Below are 24162 nucleotides of genomic sequence, written 5' to 3'. Positions count from 1 at the left end.
TTCCTAAAAAAGTATTATCCCATTTGTAAAACCAACAACATAAGATGAGCCATCACTAGTTTCACTCAACTAGATAGCGAGGAATTTTATGAGAGTTGGGAATGTTTAAAGGAAATGCTTAGGAAGTGTCCCCATCACGCAGTCCCTACGTGGCAATTAGTTTGTAGTTTTTATGACGGACTAACCGAGAGGCATAGGAATATGGTAGACGCCTCTTGTGGAGGAACATTTATGCACAAGGACGAGAATGAGTTATGGCAACTCTTCGAGACCTTAAGTGAAAATTCAATGCACTACATTTCTGCGTCTAGAAGGCCTATTTCAGGGCAGCCATCCAAGAAGGGTGGCGTGTATGAGGTGTCACGGTTAGATGACATTAGCTCCAAGTTAGAGGTGTTGGCTCACCTATTTGACAAGTTTGTATCTATACAAGGGCAACCCTCTACACAATCATATCAGAATAGGGCAAACCAGGATGTTTTTTCCATGCACTCTACTCTTGACAATCCAATTGAGGAACCTGCCCCTAACCCTTTTGAGGAGCAAGTGCAGGTTGCATAAGGCTTCCGAAGACAGAGCAATCCGTACTCAAACACGTACAATCCTGGGTGGCGTAATCACCCTAATTTTTCATGGAAGCCACAACCACCTCAGAATGTCTCCAATAATATGCCATACAGGAACAATCCTTCCAATCAACAAGGCAATTATAGGGAGCAACCTTCAATCCAACCACCCATCCAACCTAGGATCCCACATTCTGTTCAGCATCCCACTCCAGTGCCTAGTTCACTAGAATCAATGATGGCTCAAATGCTCCAAACCATGCAAGAACAAAAAGCCGACATGAATGCTAGGTTCCAAGATTTAGAGCAGAATACCCAACTTCTACATTCTCATTCCCAATCCATTAGTAAGCTAGAGACCCAGATTGGTCAAATAGCCGAAGCAGTCAATAGGAGGGACCAAGGCCAATTGTCTAGTCAAGTCATAGGTAACCCTAGTGGTTCTTCTCAGCAGAGAGGGTTTTCCGAACAAGCCAAGGCTGTGATGACTCTTTAGAACGGCCGAGAGCTAATTAGGCCTGAGAGGGAAGTAAAAGTCCAGGGTAGAGAAGAGGAAATTCTAGGTAGGGACCAAGCCAAAGAGAGTGAGAGTAAGCCACTTGTAGAGTCAATTGTTCAGAGACCGGGTAAGGAAAACGTTGGGGAGAATAAACCATCCCTTGCATCGTACATACTGAGAGCACCCTTTCCTCAGTGCTTAAAGCCCCCAAATGTTCCCACTACTAGGAAAAGTGCTAGGATGGAGGAAATGATTGAGTTGTTTAAGCAGGTTCAGATTAACATTCCACTTTTAGATGCCATTAAGCAAGTACCTGCTTATGCCAAATTCCTCAAAGACTTATGCACGCAAAAGAGGTGAATGAAATATCACACATCTAAGACTGTACATTTACCGAAAAATGTAAGTGCAGTTGTCTCAAACCGCATTTCCCCGAAGTTAAAGAATCCTGGAGCTCCTATTATTTCTTGTGTGATAGGTAATGTCACGATTGATAGAGCATTCTTAGACTAAGGGGTGAGCATGAACTTATTACCCACTTTCGTATATGAACGGTTTAACTTAGGTGAGCTCAAGTCTATTGAAGTCATCTTACAGTTAGTTGACCGATCGGTCAAAATGCCTAGGGGCCTAATTGAGGACGTGTTAGTTAAGGTTGAGGAACTATATTTTCTGGTGGATTTTCTTGTCTTAAACATTGAGTATATGAGCAGTGGAAGTATGCCACTGATTATTTTAGGGAGACCTTTTCTAGCAACAGCAAATACTTGCATTAACTATAGATTAAAAGAGATGGAAGTGTCTTTTGGGAATAGGAAACTAAGACTTAATGTGTTTAATGCTGGTTTAGGACCGATGCGTGAGGACGATAACTAGTGTTTCATGGTTGATGCTAGTGACAGTCTAGTGGAGGCTCATGCCCCACAGATGTTATGTGATGATGCAATTTACACTCTTATGAATCCATTTGTTTAGGAGATATCTAGCTTGAGTGTCGTGTCTAAGATTCAAGAGGTTAGTGCCTATATAGCTAGGTCGCCCACTTTAGAGCGTCGACCTTGGAACATCAAGTATGAAACCTTACCACCTTTGTCTAAGACGACACAACTGAGGTCAATTGAGTCTCCAACAGTCTTAGAGTTGAAAGTCTTCCCTGATACTCTAAAGTATGTTTTTCTAGGACCCAACAAGACCTTACCCGTGATCATTGTCGCCAACTTAGATAGTGAGCAAGAGGAGAGATTAGTGGCGGTCTTGACAGCACATAAGGAAGCAATCGGTTGGTTGGTAGCCGATTTGCGAGGGATTAGCCGTTCTTTGTGCATGCATCGCATATTTTGTGAAGAGAATGCTAAACCGGTGCATGAAGCTCAAAGAAGGTTAAACCCGAACATGAAGGAGGGGATGAAGAAAGAAGTGATCAAATGGCTTGATGCGGGTATCATCTACCCTATATCCGACAGCCAATGGGTGAGTCTAACCCATGTTGTACCTAAAAAGAGTGGCCTCACCGTTGTTGAAAATGAAAAAGGTGAGTGAATTCTTACCCGTACTCCCACAGGATGGAGAGTTTGTATTGACTATAGGAAGCTCAACCTAGCCACTAGGAAAGATCATTTCCTGCTCCTATTTATTGACCAAATCCTAGAAAAACTTGCAGGGAAAGCTTTCTATTATTTTCTGGATGGCTATTCCGGATATAACCAAGTACCAGTTGCCCCCGAAGACCAGGAAAAGACCACGTTCACATGTCCTTTTGGCATGTTTGCCTTTCGTTGCATGCCCTTCGGGTTTTGCAATGCATCGGCAATGTTTCCAAAGTGCATGTTATTATATTTTTTGACATGATGGGTCAATTCCTTGAAGTCATCATGGATGATTTTTCTGTGTTTAGTGCATCTTTTGATGATTGTCTCGAAAAACTTGAGTTGGTGTTGAAACGTTGTAAAGAGACAAATCTTGTTCTTAGTTGGGAAAAAAGCCATTTCATGGGTCAAAAGTGAATTATCTTAGGTCATGTAGTTTCCAAGGAGGGGATAGCAGTGGATAAGGCAAAGGTAGAGTTGATTTCTCAACTACCACCGCCTTCATCGGTCAAACAAATTAGATCTTTCCTAGGCCATGCAGGATTTTATAGGCGTTTTATCCAGAATTTTAGAAAGATCTCTAAGCCCTTGTGTGATTTGCTTGCTAAAGATGTGCCATTTGTTTTTTATGACTCTTGTATGATTGCCTTTACCATTTTGAAGGAAGCGTTGACCACAGCATCCATTATGCAACCTCCTGATTGGAACCTACCTTTTGAAGTGATGTGTGATGCGTCGGACTATGCCATTGGTGCAGTCCTTAGCCAACGGGGGAATAAAAAGCCCGTTGTGATCTACTGTGCAAGCAAGACCCTCTCTGATGCTCAATGTAATTACACCACTACAAAGAAAGAGTTGCTTGCAGTAGTGTTTTCCTTTGATAAGTTCCGGTCTTATCTTCTTGGGTCTAAGATAGTTGTCTTTACGGACCACATTGCAGTTAGGTATTTGTTAGCCAAGAAAGACACTAAGCCTAGACTAATTCGATGGATTTTGTTGTTGCAAGAGTTTGATCTAGAAATCAAAGATAAAAAGGGTAGTGATAATGTGGTCGCCGACCACTTGTCTAGACTCTTTACAGAGTATGTCTCTGGTCAATGTTTGAATGAATCTTTCCCGAATGAGCAATTATTTGCAATATCCCAATCCAAAGCACCTTGGTATGCCTATATAGTCAATTACCTGGCCGTAGGACAATTACCATTAGGGTGGACCAAAACTCAGAAAGATCATTCTTTGCAACCATCAAGCATTATTTTTGGGAAGACTTGGACCTTTTCAGGGTGTGTAACGCCCCACTTGAGGTACGTAGCTAATGTTTCTTCTTTTGCTCTTATTTGAGTTGGTTTATTAGTATTATTGTTTGGTTGACCTTTGATTGAGTGATATGTTGAATACTTGCCCTGAAATTGGTCGAAATAGAAGAAGTTCAATGTTCCAGGCTTCGCTTGAAGCCACGGGAAACTACTGGACAGTTACGCCGTAGCGACATAATATTCTTTGCAGCAGCGACATAATATTCTTCGCCGCAGCGACAGGCCGACCAAAATGTTTGTTAAGTTTTAGATATTTTCTTCCCTAAGGGCAATTTGACCATTTTATCCCTAATTAGTAGGAAAAGTGGGGAGTAAAATGTAAGGAATTTTCATGGAGAATATGTTGTTATTGGGGTGTGTTTGTAATGAATCAAAGGATATAGATGGAATTCCTAAGGAAGAGTAAGGGCAAAATGGGAATGCTTGTGCATAAATTTCATTAAAAGGAATTAAGTCATTGCAAACCCGTCATTCTTCTTCTCCATCGCCACTCTTCTTTCTTACTTCATCTCATTTTCTCTTTCATTTGTTCAAGGATTTTTTGAGGGCTTTTGGAGTGTTTTGGGGTAGAAAATCAATCTAAGGCATCCTAAGGTAAGGATTCTTGCTTTGGATGTGAAGCTTTGTGAGTTTTATGTATTTTTGAATATTAAGGTCTTTTGGTTCATTTGTTTAAAGAGTAGAGAAAAATCAAGCAAACCAAGAGAAAGGAAGAGCTAGTGAGATCTCTCCATAACAAGGTAAGTAAATCCCAACCCAAGTTGAGATTTGAGAATTTTCTTGATTAGGGTTTTAATAGCAATTATGTATGTATGTTATATACATGTTATATGCTATGTTATTGAGTTTTAAATGGAGATTATTATTGCTTGTGGTTGTTCATACACTTCAATTGTGAGAAGTGAGATGTGGGTTGGAAATGTAGTTTGAGATGGAATTGAAGGATATTGAGAAATCCTTTTTGGAAGTGCTATTCTATGGCAGGAATTATGGCTATGTGAGGGAGTTTTCTCCCATTTTGGATGGTTAGAGAAAGACATAGAATTATTGTTATAGTAGAGTTTTATTATGCACTTGAGTTGTTTGATGAAATGCCTAATAGAGGTTTGAGTATGAGTAGTGAACCTTAATTCTTGCAACATTGCATGTTGGCATTTCATAAGTGCATTAGTGGAGATGAACCATCCATAGGCATTAATTGTGCATTGAGAAGTGACTTAAGAAAGAGTAGGAAACTTTGTGTATGCACTTGCTCTATGAGTAGAGAACTTTGTGGATGCAACTACTTTAAAGGTAGAGAGAATGAGAAGTGCTAGAGTAGAGTGAATGAGAAGAGTATTAGAAATGGGTTGATGCTTTGTGATCATCACCCGACAGTTATGAGAATCGGGTTGATGCTTTGTGATCATCACCCGATAGTTATTAGAAATGGGTTGATGCTTTGTGATTGTCACCCGAAAGTCATGAGGAACGGGTAAGTGCTTTGTGGTCTCCACCCGATAATTACGAAAGCCGGGTAGGTGCTTCGTGATCCCCACTTGGGAGTCACTAAGAGCGGGTTGGTGCTGTGTGAACTCCACCCGACAGTCATGAAGAGTGAGATGGTGTTGTGTGAATGCCATCCGGTTGTACCTCCGGTAAAATGAGGCCATGACGTTTAGTAGAAAACAACAGAAAGTGTGAGGAAAGAATTAAGAGAAATACATACGGGGATAAACAGTTAGAGGGTTTACTTACTGAGCATTATTTTGTGCTCACCCCGTTATTTTCCTTGGTGGATGCAGGATCTAGGTGATGATGCAGTCAGAGGGGCGTCGGCAAGCGAGGAGCAATAGCTACACTGTTTCCCCTGTTTTTGTCTTTTTAAATGGCTTTTTGTAAATGATGCTCTTTGTGTATAAAAGACTTATTACATATAATAAAAAGAAAAGTTTTGGGCCCATTTTCTATTATTATTATGCATGCATTGTACTAGTTTACAGCAGTTGTTACAGGGTGTGTGTAGACCAGATAGTTAGGAGATGTGTTCCCGACCACGAGTTTAGTAGCGTACTTGCATTTTGTCATTCTTATGCTTGTGGTGGTCATTATAGTGGCAAGAGGACCGCTTTAAAGGTCCTCCAGTGTGGTTTTTATCGACCCATTCTTTTTTGTGATGCATTCTTTTATTGTCGTGCTTGTACTTCATGTCAAAAAGTAGGGAATATTGGTAGATGAGATATGATGCCCCTGAATCCTATTTTGATTGTGGAAGTGTTTGATGTATGGGGTATTGATTTTATGGGTCCATTTCCCTCATCTTTTGGCTTTGAATATATCTTGCTTGCAGTGGATTATGTGTCTAAATGGGTAGAAGCCATTGCCACTAGGACCAATGATCACAGGGTGGTCGTCAACTTTGTTCAATCGCACATCTTTAGCCATTTCGATCATCCGCGCGCCATCATCAGTGATGGTGGCTCACATTTCACCAATATTCACTTTGGCTCACTATTGAAAAAGTACTCAATCACTTATCGAGTTGCCACACCTTATCACCCTCAAACTAGTGGAAAAGTGGAACGTGCTAATAGGGAAATTAAGACTATCTTAGAGAAAATGGTACGGCCCGATCGTAAGGATTTGTTAGTGCGTCTGAATGATGCACTTTGGGCCTATCAAACCGCATATCGTACCCCTATTGGCATGTCCCCTTATCGGTTAGTTTTTGGGAAAACATGTCATTTACCTGTAGAACTTGAACATAGAACATATTGGGCCACAAGGAAATTCAATTTTGATATGACCACGGCCGATGACCATAGGAAACGCCAACTTTCAGAGTTAGATGAGCTAAGACATGAAGCTTATGAGAACTCTCGCATCTCTAAAGAGAAGACCAAAGCTTTTCACGATAAACACATTGTTAGGAAGTCATTCTCTCCTAATAAAAAAGTGTGGCTCTTTAACTCTAAGCTTCGCTTATTTCCAGGGAAGCTTTGGTCACTATGGGATGACCCTTTTATTGTTCTTAATGTTTTCCCTCACGGAGTTGTTGAAATCCAAAACCCAAAAACGGGACAAGTTTTTAAGGTTAATGGCCAAAGACTTAAACCTTATGTCGATAGCATTATTGATGGAGAGGTGATTGAGGAGTGTTCTTTATTAGAACCACATTAGCCATGTTAGTGCACTAAGTCTGGCTGGAGACTTTAAACTTAGCGCTTGTGAGAGGCAACCTATCTTTGTAAATATGTTTTTACTGCTCTTATGTTTTTGTCTTCGCAGGATTGTCATGTTTGGAAACTCATTAACTAGTCCAAGGCTATGCTAATGCATGCTCTACAAACTCTGTTGATGACAGCCCCACCATTGTTCCTCAGGTTGTATCTCTCCACCTTATATGTTGTTATTGTTAGATTTCTTGCTTCTCAAATATGTTGGACGATTTTAATGTTATTGATCATATTGCCATTTGAGATCATTTGATGCTAAATTGGGGAGGATGTTTGTAGTTGTGGGTCATTGAGGACAATGACATGTTAAGTTGGGGAGTGTTGATTGATTTTTATTTTTGCGAAGTGTTATTGATGATGCTTTTGTGGAGATTGTGATAGCTTTGTGAAGTGTTGTTGATTATGCTTTTGTGGAGATTGTGTGTTGAATGGATTGTGCTTAAATTTTTGTGGCATGATGAATTTTTTTGTTGAAAATATGTTGAATCTTACTCTTGTAAGTCCAAAAGTGGTTAAAGTGAACTAAAGTGAGTCATTTTTAAAAAATTTCATGAATTCATGCATAATCACCATTTTAGAAGCAATTGAGGTGCTAGATGAAAGGTTTTGTGAGGTTTTTTTAAATTGTTTGTTGCAACATGGTTTTAAACATTGAACTATTGGTTCTGTTTTGTGCTAGGTTTGTCCATAATCGTGGTTAGACACTGTTTTGTGTAAATGTCATGTGTTTTAATGTTTATGCAAGTCTCCCACATACTTTACATGCCCATGGAGCAAAGTTTCATTTATTATCTTGCGTGTGTTAAAAGTGCTTAAATGTTGCTTGATGATTTGGTTTTGATTTGTAGCCTAGTTGACTCAAGTGAGTACGCCCGAGGGGTGTTCTACACCTAATCCCCTAAAGCTATCTAGCTTGGGAGCAGTTGGCCTAAAGCTCGTTACATGGGTCCTCTAGAAAGCTTAAAAAGTCATTACATAGATCATAAGCTTTATAAAAAAGAAATAAAGTCTTGACTTGTAGCCTAGTTGGTTTGGCTGAGTAAGTTCAAGGAGTGTTCTACACTTAGTGCCCTATAGCCATCTGGTTTGGGAGTCATTGATCTAAAGCCCATTACACGGACCTTCTAGAAAGCTTAGAAGTTAAGACAAGAAAAAGGAAAAAAAAAAAAAAAAACAAGTGATGAATGAAAAGAAATAATATGTCAAAATCTTGTGTGGAAAATGAGCATTATGTTGCATGTACATAAGTTAGGGAGTTTTGCATGGCATTTTAACATTGAGTTATGAATATGAAATGTGTGTTTGAGAAGCTTAAATGGAGATAGGCAAATCTTGACAGAAACTTTAGTTTTTTATTTAGGATTGTGTTGTTTGCATGTTAGGTTCAAATTCTTCACTTTACCTTTTGATGAATGTCTTGGTTGTTGATGAATATTGTTGTGTATGGTTTTGTGAGAATGTTGAAAGAGTTCTTTTAACTTTACTCGAGGACGAGCAAAGAGTAAGTTGGGGAGTGTGTTAGAGTCCTGAAAGTGACTTTATTTTGGTGATAAAAATACCCCATGTATGATTAAATTGAAGTATATTGAGACAATTAAAGAATTTATGAATTTATGAATGAAAATCGCTTCCTAATATTTTTCTTCTGAATTTAACGTGTTTGGAATGATTTTGGAAAGGATATGAGTTGATATTAGGTTGTAGTTCATGGATTAGGGGTGATTTTGTCTCATTTATGCTGTTTAGGGGGTAAACTGTCATTTTTATAAGGGTTGATTTTATCACTTTTCAATCATGCAGGGACCAAAGTGATATTTTGGTAGTTTGTCTATAAAAGAAAACGAAAGGTCGCGTCCACCTGGAGGTGCTATTCATCCATTTTTCGGTGAATCTTTATCTTCTTTTCCAGCAGCCTCCGGCGACGGTTCATCTTCTAGGACCATCTATCATCTTCATCAGCCATCAACGCCACCGTGAGACGTGATTTGCCGCCGTGATTGCTCTCATTCAGCCGCCGTGACTGCTCGCATTCCAGCCGAGATTTCACCGTTTTCTGGCGACGGTTGGGCTCCCCAAGACTTGATCTTCCTTCCCCACAGCTAGATCTACCCATTCCAAGCTTTAGCCGCCGCAAAACTGCCAGAATCAGCCAAATCGCCGCTGCGCCTCTTCATCTTCCAGCCTAGATCTTGCTCACTTCCGGCAACCTTTCACCTCCCGAGGACCTCATCTGAACTCCCTATCACCAGAGTTTTCCATCGGTATCTTCGGATCCCATTTCCGCCACCATTTTTAGAAAGACCCGCCGAAAAAATTAACGTTTTTCGGCGAGTGTGACTGTTCGTATTCCGGGCTGTTCGTTGGTTGTTTTCGCCCCTTCTTCGCATCATATCGCTGTCGGTTACCTCCTCTCCGCCATGATCAGCTTCATTTCCACCGTTTCAACCCCCGTCATCACCACCACCATGAGCGGCTAAGTTCCCGGTTGTCTATTACGGCGTAGGCGAGATCGAGATTGACTCCACGGCTCTGCTCATCAGCTCTCGACTAGTTGGATGACCCTGATTATAGGACATTTGGTAGTATTGTGCTTCGGATTATATTTGTTTTCGTTTCATGTTTGATTTCGATACTTTAATATGGTTTGAGCATAATCTGTGATGAATATTGTTATCCATTGTGATTTAATGTTTTCATAGAACTCGTTGAATGATAAACGTTGGTTTGAAATAATTAAATGATGAATATTGCTTTTCATTACTTCCTATCGATTGTAATTGAGTTGTGTTCGGATTTAATTTCATTTCTACTGTTGTTGTGTTTATTGTGAAGTTGGTTGTTTGGAAGATACGTGTTGACAAATTGTATTTGTTAATCGCGTACCAACTAGTGGTATTGTCTTGTAGCGTTTATCGGCATTTAATGATATTTTTTAACTAATCAAACTTGAGTGATCGGGTGAGACAACATAGATTATACCTAGAGTGTCAGCAAACTATTTCATTGATTTACCTTGCCTTGTAGGTTTAGGGGATCGTAGAGGGTGGAGGAGAATTGTGTGAGTTGGTCTCGTGTCGAACCAAAACCGTAACGGCAACGTTGTTATTATAAAGTCTTTATTGGTTTCAATTTCACTCTTTTATTATTTGCATTTAGTTTGTTTAGTTTCATTAATCAATTGCCAATTTCATTTCCACTACTAAAAATACATTAGGTTCTTAGTCTTGTTGCCTGTGGATTCAACTCTGCTTACCGCTAACTATGGTATTTAGGTTTAATTTTGTGACTGTGACGACCGGTTCGACACCTCCTACATCAAGTAGAGTGAACTCATCAAACTAGAACGTTATCATCACTCTAACCAATATTTAATTATTAGAATTGTTAAAGGAGAACAATTGGTATCATATAAATATACAACCATAATACTGTAGGCTTTCCCTAGATTATAATGTTAATTTCTGTACCTTCTTTAGTGTAATTATGTAGCACAAACTATGGCATACTTGCCTTGAATTTGGGTTGATTTCTCACTTTCTTTTATGTTTTTTCTTGAGAATCTTTGATGTCTAAATAGTAACAACATCAGCAATTATATATATTAATTATACAAGATGTATATTTGTTTCCTCCGGCATCAAGTCAAGTGAACTCATCGAAATAGAACGTTATAATATTTAACTACTAGAATTGTTAAAGGAGAACAATTGGTATCATATAAACATATAACCATAATACTATAGGCTTTCTTTAAATTATAATGTTAATGTCCGTGCCTTCTTCAGTGTAATTTCGTAGCACCTACTATGGGGTACTTGCCCTGAATTTGGTTTGATTTTCTTTTATGTCTTTTCCTGAGAGTCTTCAATGTCAAATCAGTAACAAAGTCAGTCATCATATTAATAATAAAAGATATATATCTGTTTCCTCTTGCATCAAGTCAAGTGACCTCATCAAAATAGAACGTTATAATCACTCTAACCAATATTTAATTATTAGAATTTTTAAGGGGGAACAATTGGTATCATGTAAACTTATAACCGTAATACTGTAGGCTTTCTCTAAATTATAATGTCAATGTCCATGCCTTCTTCAATGTAATTTCATAGCACCAACTATGGGGTACTTGCCTTGAATCTGGGTTGATTTCCCACTTTCTTTTATGTATTTTCTTGAGAGTCTTCGATGTCAAATCAGTAACAAAATCGGCCATTGTATTAATAATAAAAGATATATATGTGTTTCCTTCTGCATCAAGTCAAGTGAACTCATCAAAATAGAATGTTATAATCACTCTAACCAATATTTAATTATTAGAATTGTTAAAGGAGAACAATTAGTATCATATAAACATATAAACATGATACTGTAGGCTTTCTCTAAATTATAATGTCAATGTTCGTGCCTTTTTCATTGTAGTTTCATAGCACCAACTATGGGGTACTTGCCCTAAATTTGGGTTGATTTTCTACTTTCTTTTGTGTATTTTCTTGAGAGTCTTCAATGTGAAATCAGCAACAAAATCAGTCACCGTAGTAATAATAAAAGATATATATATATATAATTTCCTCTTGCATCAACTCAAATGACCTCATCCTAATTGAATGTTATAATCACTCTAACCAATATTTAATTATTAAAAATTTTTAAAGGGGAACAATTAGTATCATATAAACATATAACCGCAATACTGTAGGCTTTCTCTAAATTATAGTGTCAATGCCCCTTTCTTCTTTAGTGTAATTTCATAGCACCAACTATGGGGTACTTGGGTTGATTTCCCACTTTCTTTTATGTATTTTCTTGAGAGTCTTCGATGTCAAATCAACAACAAAATCAGCCATTGTATTAATAATAAATGATATATATCTGTTTCCTCGTGCATAAAGTCAAATGAACTCATCAAAATAGAACGTTATAATAACTATAACCAATATTTAATTATTATAATTGTTAAAGGAGAACAATTGGTATCATACAAAAATATAACCATAATACTATAGGCTTTCTCTAAATTATAATGTCAATGTCCGTGCCTTCTTTAGTGTAATTTCGTAGCTCCAACTATGGGGTACTTGCCCTGAATTTGTGTTGATTTCCCACTTTCTTTTATGTCCTTTCTTGAGAGTCTTCGATGTCAAATCAGTAACAAAATTAGTCATCTTACTATTAATAATATAACTATATTTATATATTTCCTCTTGCGTCAAGTCAATTGAACTCATCAAAATAGAACGTTACAATCACTTTAACACATATTTAATTATTAGAATTTTTAAAGGAGAATGTATGGGCAAAAAATCGTCTTGGCCCTTATCCGGCCCAAATACGAAACATCTATTGCGTGACCCAATGCATGGCCTAATTCCGTTTGGGCCTATTCTAAGATTCATGTCCTAGGCCAGCCTATTGCACCAACTAGGCAAGTGATGAGTTGGATCTCCCAGTCACTATGGCCTTGCCCTAAATTGGGCCTCATAATTAACACACTTAGGCCTAGGCCCATCAACCCATGGTCACTCCAGAGAACCCAGAGTTCTATTTAAACCCTATTTCATCCACTTCCTATATTCATCTATATCCTAATTTGTTTAAGATATTGAATCATATATGAATTAGGATTCCTACTCCTCCAAAGGCAAGTAAATCAAGAGTTTCCTGTTTACCCAAACTCTACCATTATGGACTCAAAGTTTTACTAGGACTCAAAGATCCTATGTTCACTATATAAATAGAGGTCTGACCTCTCATTAAGCATCCATTATTCAATACCACATACTAGCTCCTGAAGTTCTTGCTCCTAAGAACTAGCACCTTCGTTGTAGTTCTAATCTCTAATCAGACTCTAGTAACCCTTCCTCCCCTTAGCCTTCACTAAATAGTCTATATCAGCCCTCCTAACTTGAGCATCAAAGTGCTTATGGCAGACACGACACCGGTGTTTTACATAAGCTTTGCACTTGTTTCTTTATGTGTGTGGGTTTAGCAAATTGTCAGTGGCCTCAACCTCATAAGATCAGTTTGTTCTATAACCATAGATTTTTACCATCTACAAGGAAAAATTGGTATCATATAAACATATAACTGACACACTGTAGGCTTTCTCTAAATTATAATGTCAAAGTCCATACCTTCTTCAATGTAATTCGTAGCACAAATTATGGGGTACTTGCCCTAAATTTGGGTTGATTTCCCATTTCTTTTATGTCTTTTCTTGAGAGTCTTTGATGTCAAATTAGTAACCAAATCAGTCCTCATATTAATAATGGAAGATATATATCTATTTCCTTCTGTATCAAGTCAAGTGAACTCATCCAAATAGAACGTTATAATCATTCTAACCAATATTTAATTATTAGAAGTGTTAAAGGGGAACAATTGGTATCATATAAACATATAACCGTAATACTGTAGGCTTCCTCTAAGTTATAATGTCAATGTCCGTGCCTTCTTCTGTGTAATTTCGTAGCACCAATTATGGGGTACTTGCCCTGAATTTGGGTTGATTCCCCACTTTCTTTTATGTCTTTTTTTGAGAGTCTTCGATATCAAATTAGTAACAAAATCAGCCGTCGTATTAATATATATATATATATATATATATATGTTTCCTTCTGCACCAAGTCAAGTGAACTCATTAAAATATAACGTTATAATCACTCTAACCAATATTTAATTGTTAGAATGGTTAAAGGGGAACAAATGTGGGTTAGGTAGGATTCATAAGCAGCTTGTACACATGGGCAGATCCAGGCCCTTTGAAATATTTAAAAAAAAAAAATTACTAATAAATAGGTCCACAAAAAATTTATATTAATATATATACCCAGGCCCACCCTTAGATTTTTAAAAAATGAGAATTATTGTACATATATCCATATATCTAAGTCCACAAAAAACTTGCTATTAATATATATATTCCAAGCCCACATCATAATTAAAATTTTAAAACTCTCTCAACTTTTTTTCTCCACATGTCCACTTGTTTTTTATGATTTTACCCTAAAATTCTTTACTCTCATCTTCTTTCTCATGCTATTCGCTTTAAAACTTTTGAAGACTAAAATCGTTAATTTTCACTACTTAAAGTATCACAATTAACTCTGTTTTCTATTTTATTAGTTTTAGGTAGTATATTACTCATTTCAATTCAGTTATTTTAGGGTTGAATCATGCTTGTTTTTTAAGAGGTTTTTTATTCTAATTTGAGGGTAAAAGACATGGATCTTGTGAGTTTTTTTATATTTTGTGTCAAGAAGAACATACTTTCTCAAATTAAAAAATTAATTATATTTAAAGGACTTATTCTTCACCCTTCTGCCATCATTTCCTACATTTCAAACGTCACCATTTAGTTGCTTAAAAATTAAAGAAATTTGAGTTACTATCTATGTTATACCAAGAAAAGTCCCCCCCCCCCCCCCCCCCCCTTTTTTTTATCAATTCATATTAAAAGTCAACTCAACATTGACTTGATTTAAGTTTTAGTTAACTTTAGCTTAGGCTATATCTGATCAAAATCATAAAAATTTATATTATAATATTTGGAAGCCAAAAAAAAAAAAAGAGGTTTTGCTCAAGATTTACTCAAAATTTTGCTTTTCATAGATTTGTTCAAGTATGAAAGTATTGTGTTATTACATTCTTTTCTCTCAGATTTTTTATATTGTATTAATTTCTTTGCTTAAGGTTGTGTGATTTTTTTAAGTTTTCACTAGTTGTTTAACAAACAATGGTGGAGCTGCGAAGGCCCCCAAGCAAAAATCCTAGATCCGCCACTACTTGTATAACAAGTTTTCAGCAAAATGTACATTGTTAATAGTAAAAGGAGACACTTTTAGTTAAAAAACCCAAGATGATTTGCATTATAAAAAGAACTGGCACTGTTTATTTTGTGGAAATCAAAGTTCAGAGCCTTTACTTGATAGAAAAAGTAAGCAATTAGATATATATCTGCTTCATGAAGAAGGCAGTCGATTAAGTGGAAATAAAAAATGTGATAGAAAAAAAAGAAAAAGAGAAAGTGAACAGCCATAAAGAAGAGAGTAATTAAAGAAATTAAAGACAAGAAAAAAACAAAAGAAGAGAAAACTGAGAGGGGAAGTAAAGTAAAAGAGAATGGACTGGAGAGGAAAAAAGATAAAAGTGACAGGAAATCAGCATCTGGTTACAAAACGAAGGAAATGGATTACTTCAGTTTAGGGAAATCGATTTATTTGATCACACAGCGCTACTGAATTTTATTCATCTTTTCCGGAAAGGGAAAATGGTGTTGCATTTAAGAGTTTTCTCTTATAGGAAGAGGACAAACTAGTAAGAAAATGTAAAGAGTGGATCGGTACAATATTGTAATCAAATTTTAATTCAGTCCCCAATTTTGGTATAATGTAGTATTTTCAATCTAAAAAATGATGAAGGATCATAATTTCTGAGATGCAGACGTGATAAATTAAAGTGCTTGCTTTATTTTTTTCTTCTGAAAATCCGATTCCTATTGCTTCATGGTGAGGAAACACGTATATATAAACCGAATCAATGGGAAAGCATCTTGGAAGTCACGCAAGGGGACATAAGTTTTGATGTAAGGAGAAGGAAATCCAACAGAAAGTCTAAAGAATCTTTGAAATTGAAGGGAGAGGACAATGAAATGTCTTTATAACTTATAATACAATCCTGGAAATCTGGAATCCTAGAAAATGACTAGTGTTTTTCTTTTATTATTAATCCACCTAATGTGAGTCAACTGGGTAGTTCAAGTTGGATAGAAATTTGGTATAAAGGTCATAAAGTAGGGATAATAAATTAATAATTAACCCTAAGGGGTTAGCCTAATAGTCACTTCCTTAAGTTCTTGGGTTCAAACCTTGAGACCACTTCCACAATAATATTATGGCTTACTTAATTCTTTGGACTTGTAGGTATTCAATAGACCACAGATTAGTTGAGATATACGCAAGCTAGCCCAAACACCCCTGTTACCAATAAAATAAAATAAAACAAAATAAATTAATAATTGTTCATCATTAAGGTTTAAGGAACATACATATGGGTCCAATAAAATTGGAAAGTGATATCATGCAATCTTTGTTAAAGTGTTGTATTCTAAAGTCTGTGTCTTCTTTTGCTCTCACTAAACCTAAAGGATGTCCATAAAAACCTCCTCAAGTGCCTTAAAACTTCATTTTTATTGTGGTAACTTAATCTCCAAAATATTTTCTCAATTACATTAAGAGTACTTTTCGTAAGTTTGTTTAAAATTTAAATTCTTAATTTTGAATGAAAAATAAATTATTTAATTATCAAGTAATAACGTTATGAGTATTTCAAAATTTCACGTGAGTTTTCAAATAAAAACACAAAAAATTAAAATCAAAATTTGAGTTAATAAAGTACGACAATTTAGGTAATTTTTTTACCCTGGCATTCAATTTACATTTAATAGGAAAGTATATTTATTTTTTAAAATTATTATCCCAATTAAGAGTAATATTATTCTTACAAAGTGTATATACAAATTATAATGGACAAACTGATCATGTGTCACATAATGATTGAGAGAATGAAAATGTAAAATCAACTTATTAGATGAAGATAAAGGATGTGTCAATTAAAAAGAAATGACATCACTTTATATACTTAATTTTGTATATAAATTTTGTAATATACTTTTGAGTTATTAAAATCCCATTATTAAAGAAATTTGCTATTGCACTGTCCGTGAAGCCACTATACAAGTTCTATAGTAAAAGTTAATTGATTGACGAAAGGAAAATAGGGACGTTTACCAAAAATTTCAATTTTCCACCAAACTAGGCCCTTGCTGAGTTGCAGATTCATTTTCTATAGAGAATGACTGACTTGACCAACAAGCTGTTCATATAGCGAATGAGTATTCAACGGTTCACATTATTTCCCATGAATCTGGAGCAGCAAAATATATAGAAAGAAAATCAGCGATCCTGTGCAACATGCAAGATTATCATTTTATTCAATAACACAAAAAAATAATTGTTTGGAATTTCCAGGAAAAAAGTAATACTTCACGAAGTACTCCAAGTGCTTCTTTACTTTCATAAATACCTTTTTGTTACATGTCGCATTATTAATGAATAAGAACTTGCGTCAACTTATATTCTTCAAATCCATTAACTCAGTAAATGGACTTTGGCTGGAGGATGATATATTGTCTGAAGTCTAAAACTGAATATGTGTAGACTGGATTCAATTGGAGAATATCTACACAGTTAGGCCCAATCAGTTATGATAAATTTCACAACAGACTTGAGATTAGAAGGTGAGATGTGATGAATTCGTGAGCTTCATGCAGCAACGTGTCTACTTTGTCAGAATTCGTATTTGTCTCACGTTACCAAGTTGCTATATCATTACGGGTGTAGGTTTATACGTGGGTTTTAGACATTTAAGTCTTGAGCTAGCTTTTGAGCGTAAGCTTTACTCTCTACGTATCAGCCTAATATTTTATGTTTTGTTTTATTTTTTTATTTTTTTGGAAAATGAAAGGAAAGACAGTGCTGTAAGGACCTTCGGAGAGATCTCGACATGAAGTTTTGCTGAAGTAATGAATTATTATAACGTAAAGTAGACTTGAAGTTGGCAATTGAACAAGAATTTAAAAAGTTAAAAGTTTCCAAAAAGAAGAGAATAAAGAATCAAAGTAAAAGGAAGAGGAACCGAGGGAAGAAGTATAGAAAAAGAGAAGAGTGGAGAGGAAAAATAAGAAGGAAATTGACCGGAAACAGTCAGCATTTGTTTACAAACGAAGGAAATGAATTGCTTTAATTTTAGGGAAATCTTAGTTAATTTTATTCATCTTTTTGAAAATGGAAAATCGTGTCGGGGTTAAGAGATTTCTTTTATAGAAAGAGAACAAACTGGTGAGAAATGTAAAGAGTGAGTCGGTCAGAAATGTAGATTATCCATCCACAAAATGATGAAGGATGATAAGGCATAGCCCATGTCTGCATTATCACACTTCATTTCTGAGATGTAGACTTGACAAGTTATAGTACATGGTTTATTTATTTATTCTTATGAAAATCCTGATTTCTTCCCGGAGGTGAAACACTATAAAAACAGATCAATGGGGAAGCCCCTTGGAAAATAACGAATGAGGACATAACNATCAACCAAAACTTAAATCAAGTCAACGTTGCATTGATTTTTAATATGAATTAACAAAAAAAGGGAATTTTCTTAGTATAAACATAGTTAGTAACTCAATTTTCTTTAATAATTTTGAGCAACTAAACATTGATGTTTAAAATGTGGGAAAGTGGTACATGAAAGGTGAAGAATAACGTCCAGAAAATATAATTAAGGTTTAATTTGGAAAAGCATGAACATTCTTAGACACAAAATATAAAACATATTCAAAAGATCTATATCTTTTCCCATCAAATTAGCATAAAAAACCTCCAAAAAAACAAACAAACATGATTTAACCTTAAAATAAACTAAATTAAAATGAACAATACATATACCTAAAACTGATAAAAAAAAAAAAAAAAAAAAAAACAGAGCTAATTGTGAAACTTTGCGTAGCGAAAGCTTCAACAACTCTAGTATTCAAAAGTTTTAAGAGCAAATAGCATGAAAAAGAGAGAGAGAGAGAATGAGAGAGTAAAGAATTTCAGAGATAAACTCATAAAAGCAGGTGAAGCCGTGGAGAAGAGTAGAGAAAACTTTAAACTTTTAATATGATGTAGACGTGGAATATATATATATATTAATAGTAAATTTTTCGTGAACCTAGACATATGTGTAATAATTCTCATTTTTAAAAAATTTGAAGGTAGGGTTGGATATATATATATATATTTTGTAGGCTTATACAAACAACCTTTTTTTTTTTTTTTTTTTTAAATGTGAGGGTAGGCTTGGGGCTACCCTCAAAGGGGCTGAGTTCGCCCTTGTATATAGTGACATAGTCACACCCCTCCAATCTCCAATTTGGATTGAAAAACCGACAAAGGGGAAAATAAAATACCCATCTTCACATTGTTGCTAAATCCATGGATCTAGAAATTCATTTCAAATTGTTTCTTTTCAAGAACCAAAAGTATTTGTGCCAAAACAACGGATGCCAAAACGACCAAAAGGCCTTGGACACAATAATAAATTAAAACGTATTTAATTAAAAAAAAGGGTGGATTATGGAGGGGTAAAAATAAAAGAAGTTCAAACTATGAGGGACATAAGGTGTGTATTGCCAAATTTAAAAAGTAGGAAGGGGGACAAATTTGTACTAATGAAGTTCAAGAAATGAGTTAAATACATGTTGCTCCGGTAGACTCAGATCCTTGCCGGTTAGTTAGCNTAGAAAAAGTATGAATAATTAGATAAAAAATTCTTTTTAAAACTTAAATTCTTAATTTTGTATAGAAAAAATTGCTAATTATTTCATTATCAAGTAACTAAAATTATTTAACAAGTGTGAGTATTGCAAAATTTTCAAATAAAAAAAATAAAAAAATCAAAAATCATAACTGGTTTCAATGGACTTAACTTCGCACACGAACTTCATGATACCGTGGCATTAAGTAACTACATTTTTAGGTAATTTTTTGACCCTAGCCTTCAATTTTCATTTAACAGGAATGAGTTTTCTTTTATTTTTAAAAATCATGATTTCAATAATGTATATGTTTTGGGAAATTAAAATAGCATGATAAGAGGAGTTATTATACACGTTTTCCAATAAGATACAAAATACGTTCCAAAAAAAAAATGTGTAACTACTAACTATTATAAATAGAATAATCTTAGATACACTACTCTCACCTAAGACTTTTCTACTTAAATAAAATTGTTCTTATTTCTCTGTTACTTTTTTTATCTTTCTTGATTGATTTGTTGTTACCATCTCAATCCATTATTTTGGTCCATCCAATTTACACCATTCCGGAACTTTTCAACCCTCCATTACCATGTCTTTGAGGTTTCAAAAACCCAACGAACCAGAAATCTGTGACCAAGAAGATAGTCTCTTGGCTCGGGCAAAACTCCATCAAAGAAGGTGGAGGTTGGCATTTGATGTCATTCGCTTCACCAGGGCTCTTGCTTCTTTGTCAAAGATAGCTCTAGACAGCAACAGCAAAATCTTGCGGTCCTTTCTTATGTTGCCATTGATATCGGTAGAGCATTGCAAAACGATGACGCTGGACTTAATTTTCTCGACATTGATCAGAAAATACTCACTACCATGGTGAAAGAGAAGAACTTCGAATCTTTGAGTAACCTTGGAGGAGTAAAGTAAGTAGCTTCAATTCTTGGAACCGACGAAAAGAATGGTGTCCCAGGTAATGACGCTCAACTTCTGCATAGGACGAATGCTTTTGGTAAAAACTGTTATAAAAAGCCAGATGCAAAAAGCTTTCTTAGTTTTGTTTATGAAGCATTCAAAGATACGACCATTGTCATACTACTAGTCTGCGCAATACTTTCTCTAGCCTTTGGAATTAAAGAAGATGGCTTGAAAGAAGGGTGGTACGATGGCAGCAGTATTATATTTGCTGTGTTTTTGGTTGTAATTGTCTCTACCGTGAGTAACTTTAATCAAAATAGACAATTTGAGAAGCTTTCTGATGAGAGTGGTGACATAAAAGTTGAAGTAGTGAGAGATGGCAGGCGCCAAGCCGTGTCAATCTTTGAAGTTGTAGTGGGTGATGTTGTGTGTTTGGAGATCGGCGATCAAATTCCAGCTGATGGGTTGTTCTTGAATGGTCACTCCTTGAAGGTGGATGCATCTAGCATGACTGGTGAAAGTGACCATGTCGAGATCAATGGCAGCAAGAATCCTTTCTTGCTTTCTGGCACAAAGGTCACAGATGGTTATGGTTCTATGCTCATCACTTCTGTCGGTATGAAAACGGCATGGGGAGAGATGATGAGTTTATTAGACGTGACCTGGATGAGTAGACTCCACTGCAAGTTCACCTCAACAAGCTGACTTCCTATATCGGAAAGATTGGATTGGCAGTAGCTGCCCTGGTCCTTCTTGTTATGTTGATTCATTACTTCACAGGTAACACCACAGATGAAAGAGGAAACAGAGAATTCAACCGCGGCAAGTCAAAGTTTGACGAGGTAATGAATGCAGTTCTTAGAATTATTGTTGCAGCAGTCACAATAGTGGTGGTTGCAATTCCTGAAGGTTTGCCTCTGGCTGTTACTCTCACTCTGGCTTACTCTATGAAGCGTATGATGGCAGATAATGCATTGGTTAGAAAACTCTCTACTTGCGAAACGATGGGATCTGCCACAACAATCTGCACAGACAAAACAGGCACGCTCACTTTGAATGAAATGAAAGTGACAGAGTTTTGGCTTGGAAAAGAAGCAATGACGGATACGGATATAGCTGCTAACATTTATGAGTTGCTACAAGAAGGGGTTGGTCTAAACACAATTGGTACTGTTTATCAGTCAAACTCTGGATCTTTGCCTTAGATATCTGGTAGTCCAACTGAGAAAGCAATACTTTCCTGGGCTGTGTTAGACTTTGAAATGAACCTGGATGTGTCAATATTAAATTGTGACATAATCTATGTAGAGGCCTTCAATTCGGAGAAAAAGAGAAGTGGTGTCTTGATGAGGAGGATCAACGAAAAGGTTGTTCACACACACTGGAAGGGAGCTGCCGAGATGATACTGGCCATGTGTTCTCATTATTATGACAGAAGTGGTACGATGAAAGTCATTGATGCTGAAGAAAGAAAGCAGATTGGGAAAATTATTAAGGGTATGGCAGCTAAGAGCCTGCGATGCATTGCCTTTGCTCACACAAAATTTGCAGAAGAAAATGGGAAAACTCATGAGAAGCTNTTGTGCTGGTCCTTCTTGTTATGTTGATTCGTTACTTCACAGGCAACACCACAGATGAAAGAGGAAACAGAGAATTCAACCGCGGCAAGTCAAAGTTTAACGAGGTAATGAATGCAGTTCTGAGAATTATTGCTGCAGCAGTCACAATAGTGGTGGTTGCAATTCCTGAAGGTTTGCCTCTGGCTGTTACTCTCACTCTGGCTTACTCTATGAAGCATATGATGGCAGATAATTCATTGGTTAGAAAACTCTCTGCTTACGAAATGATGGGATCTGCCACAACAATCTGCATAGACAAAACAGGCACGCTCACTTTGAATGAAATGAAAGTGACAGAGTTTTGGCTTGGAAAAGAAGCAATGACGGATACGGATATAGCTGCTAACGTTTATGAGTTCCTACAAGAAGGGGTTGGTCTAAACACAATTGGTACTGTTTATCAGTCAAACTCTGGATCCTGGCCTAAGATATCTGGTAGTCCAACTGAGAAAGCAATACTTTCCTGGGCTGTGTTAGACTTTGAAATGAACCTGGATGTGTCAAAATTAAATTGTGACATAATCCATGTAGAGGCCTTCAATTCAGAGAAAAAGAGAAGTGGTGTCTTGATGAGGAGGATCAACGAAAAGGTTGTTCACACACACTGGAAGGGAGTTGCCGAGATGATACTGGCCATGTGTTCGCATTATTATGACAGAAGTGGTACGATGAAAGTCATTGATGGTGAAGAAAGAAAGCAGATTGGGAAAATTATTAAGGGTATGGCAGCAAAGAGCCTGCGATGCATTGCCTTTGCTCGTACAAAATTTGCAGAAGAAAATGCGAAAACTCATGAGAAGCTTGAAGAATCTGGATTGACCTTGCTGGGACTCGTTGGTTTGAAGGATCCATGTCGGCCAGGTGTGGGTAAAGCTGCAAGAAAGCTGGAGTGAATGTCAAAATGATCACTGGATGCAACATCCACACAGCAAGAGCTATAGCGATTGAATGTGGAATACTCAGTCCTAGTGAAGATTTGAATACCAAAGCCGTAGTAGAAGGTGTTCAATTCAGGAATTACTCCGATGAAGAGAGGATGGCGAGGAGCGATAAAATCAGTGTAATGGCAAGATCATCCCCTTTTGACAAGCTTTTGATGGTACAGTGCTTGAAGCGAAAAGGTCATGTGGTAGCTGTTACAGGAGATGGGACAAATGATACACCTGCTTTAAAGGAAGCTAACATTGGGCTATCCATGGGGATCCAAGGCACTAAAATTGCAAAGGAAAGCTCAGAAATAATCATCTTGGATGATAACTTTTCCTCTGTGGTGACTGTTTTGAGGTGGGGAAGGTGTGTCTACAACAACATTCAAAAGTTCATCCAGTTTCAGCTCACAGTGAATGTTGCAGCCCTTGTCATCAATTTTATTGTAGCAGTTTCTTCTGGTGATGTTCCGTTGACTGCTATCCAGCTGTTGTGGGTGAATCTAATCATGGACACCTTGGGAGCTTTAGCATTGGCTACCGAACGACCCACCAACCAACTTATGACCAAACCACCTGTGGGCCGATCTGCGCCTCTCATAACCAAGGTCATGTGGAGGAACCTTGTTGCTCAGGCTTTGTATCAAGTAATTGTGCTATTAATTCTGCAGTTCAAGGGAAGATCCATCTTCAGTGTGGACGAGAAGATAAAGAACACCCTAATATTCAACACATTTGTCTTCTGCCAGATTTTCAATGAGTTTAATGCAAGGAACCTGGAGGAGAAGAACATATTCAAGGGGCTACACAAGAACAAACTCTTTTTTGGGATTGTTGGGACTACTCTAATTCTGCAAGTGTTGATGGTGGAGTTTCTGAACAAGTTTGCCAACAATAAGAGGCTGAATTTGGAGCAATGGGGTGCTTGTGTTTGCATTGCTGCTATGTCCCGGTTGATTGGTTGGCTCATGAAGTGGATTCCAGTTTCTGGAAAATAATTCCTCTTCTTTTCCAAGCAAGGAGCATCTACCATATCCAGAGTCTGAAGTTTTTCTTCTTTCTTTAGTTTTTCCAGAAGTAAATAGGGTGGAACTTACATTTCAATAAATGACTCTCTTTCAGATTTATATTCAGTCCAAAATGCAATTTATTATAGCACAGGTTTCTTAGT

The 24162-nt window shown here is 36.6% G+C and overlaps 2 protein-coding genes across 2 annotated transcripts; both read left to right on the top strand.

Annotated features, from left to right (window-relative positions):
- Positions 1-288: 288 nt before the first annotated feature.
- Positions 289-7033, top strand: LOC116129549 (the record flags this gene model as incomplete). The annotated part of the gene is given in 6 exon segments (XM_031415269.1): positions 289-552; positions 1063-1940; positions 2052-2638; positions 3106-3864; positions 3867-3955; positions 5978-7033. Coding segments are annotated over 6 exon segments (3633 nt in total), but the record flags the coding sequence as incomplete, so codon positions are not given.
- Positions 7034-20129: 13096 nt separating this feature from the next.
- LOC116130056 (calcium-transporting ATPase 12, plasma membrane-type-like) lies at positions 20130-23989 on the top strand. Its single transcript, XM_031415805.1, is given in 5 exon segments — positions 20130-20307; positions 20310-21092; positions 21095-21545; positions 22379-22932; positions 22935-23989. Coding segments are annotated over 5 exon segments (3021 nt in total).
- Positions 23990-24162: the final 173 nt, after the last annotated feature.

The sequence above is a fragment of the Pistacia vera genome, unplaced genomic scaffold (genome assembly GCF_008641045.1).
Source record: "Pistacia vera cultivar Batoury unplaced genomic scaffold, PisVer_v2 Contig106, whole genome shotgun sequence".
Lineage (NCBI taxonomy): Eukaryota > Viridiplantae > Streptophyta > Magnoliopsida > Sapindales > Anacardiaceae > Pistacia > Pistacia vera.
The sequence above is the reverse complement of the archived record's forward strand: the minus strand, read 5'-3'. Positions and strand labels throughout refer to the sequence as shown.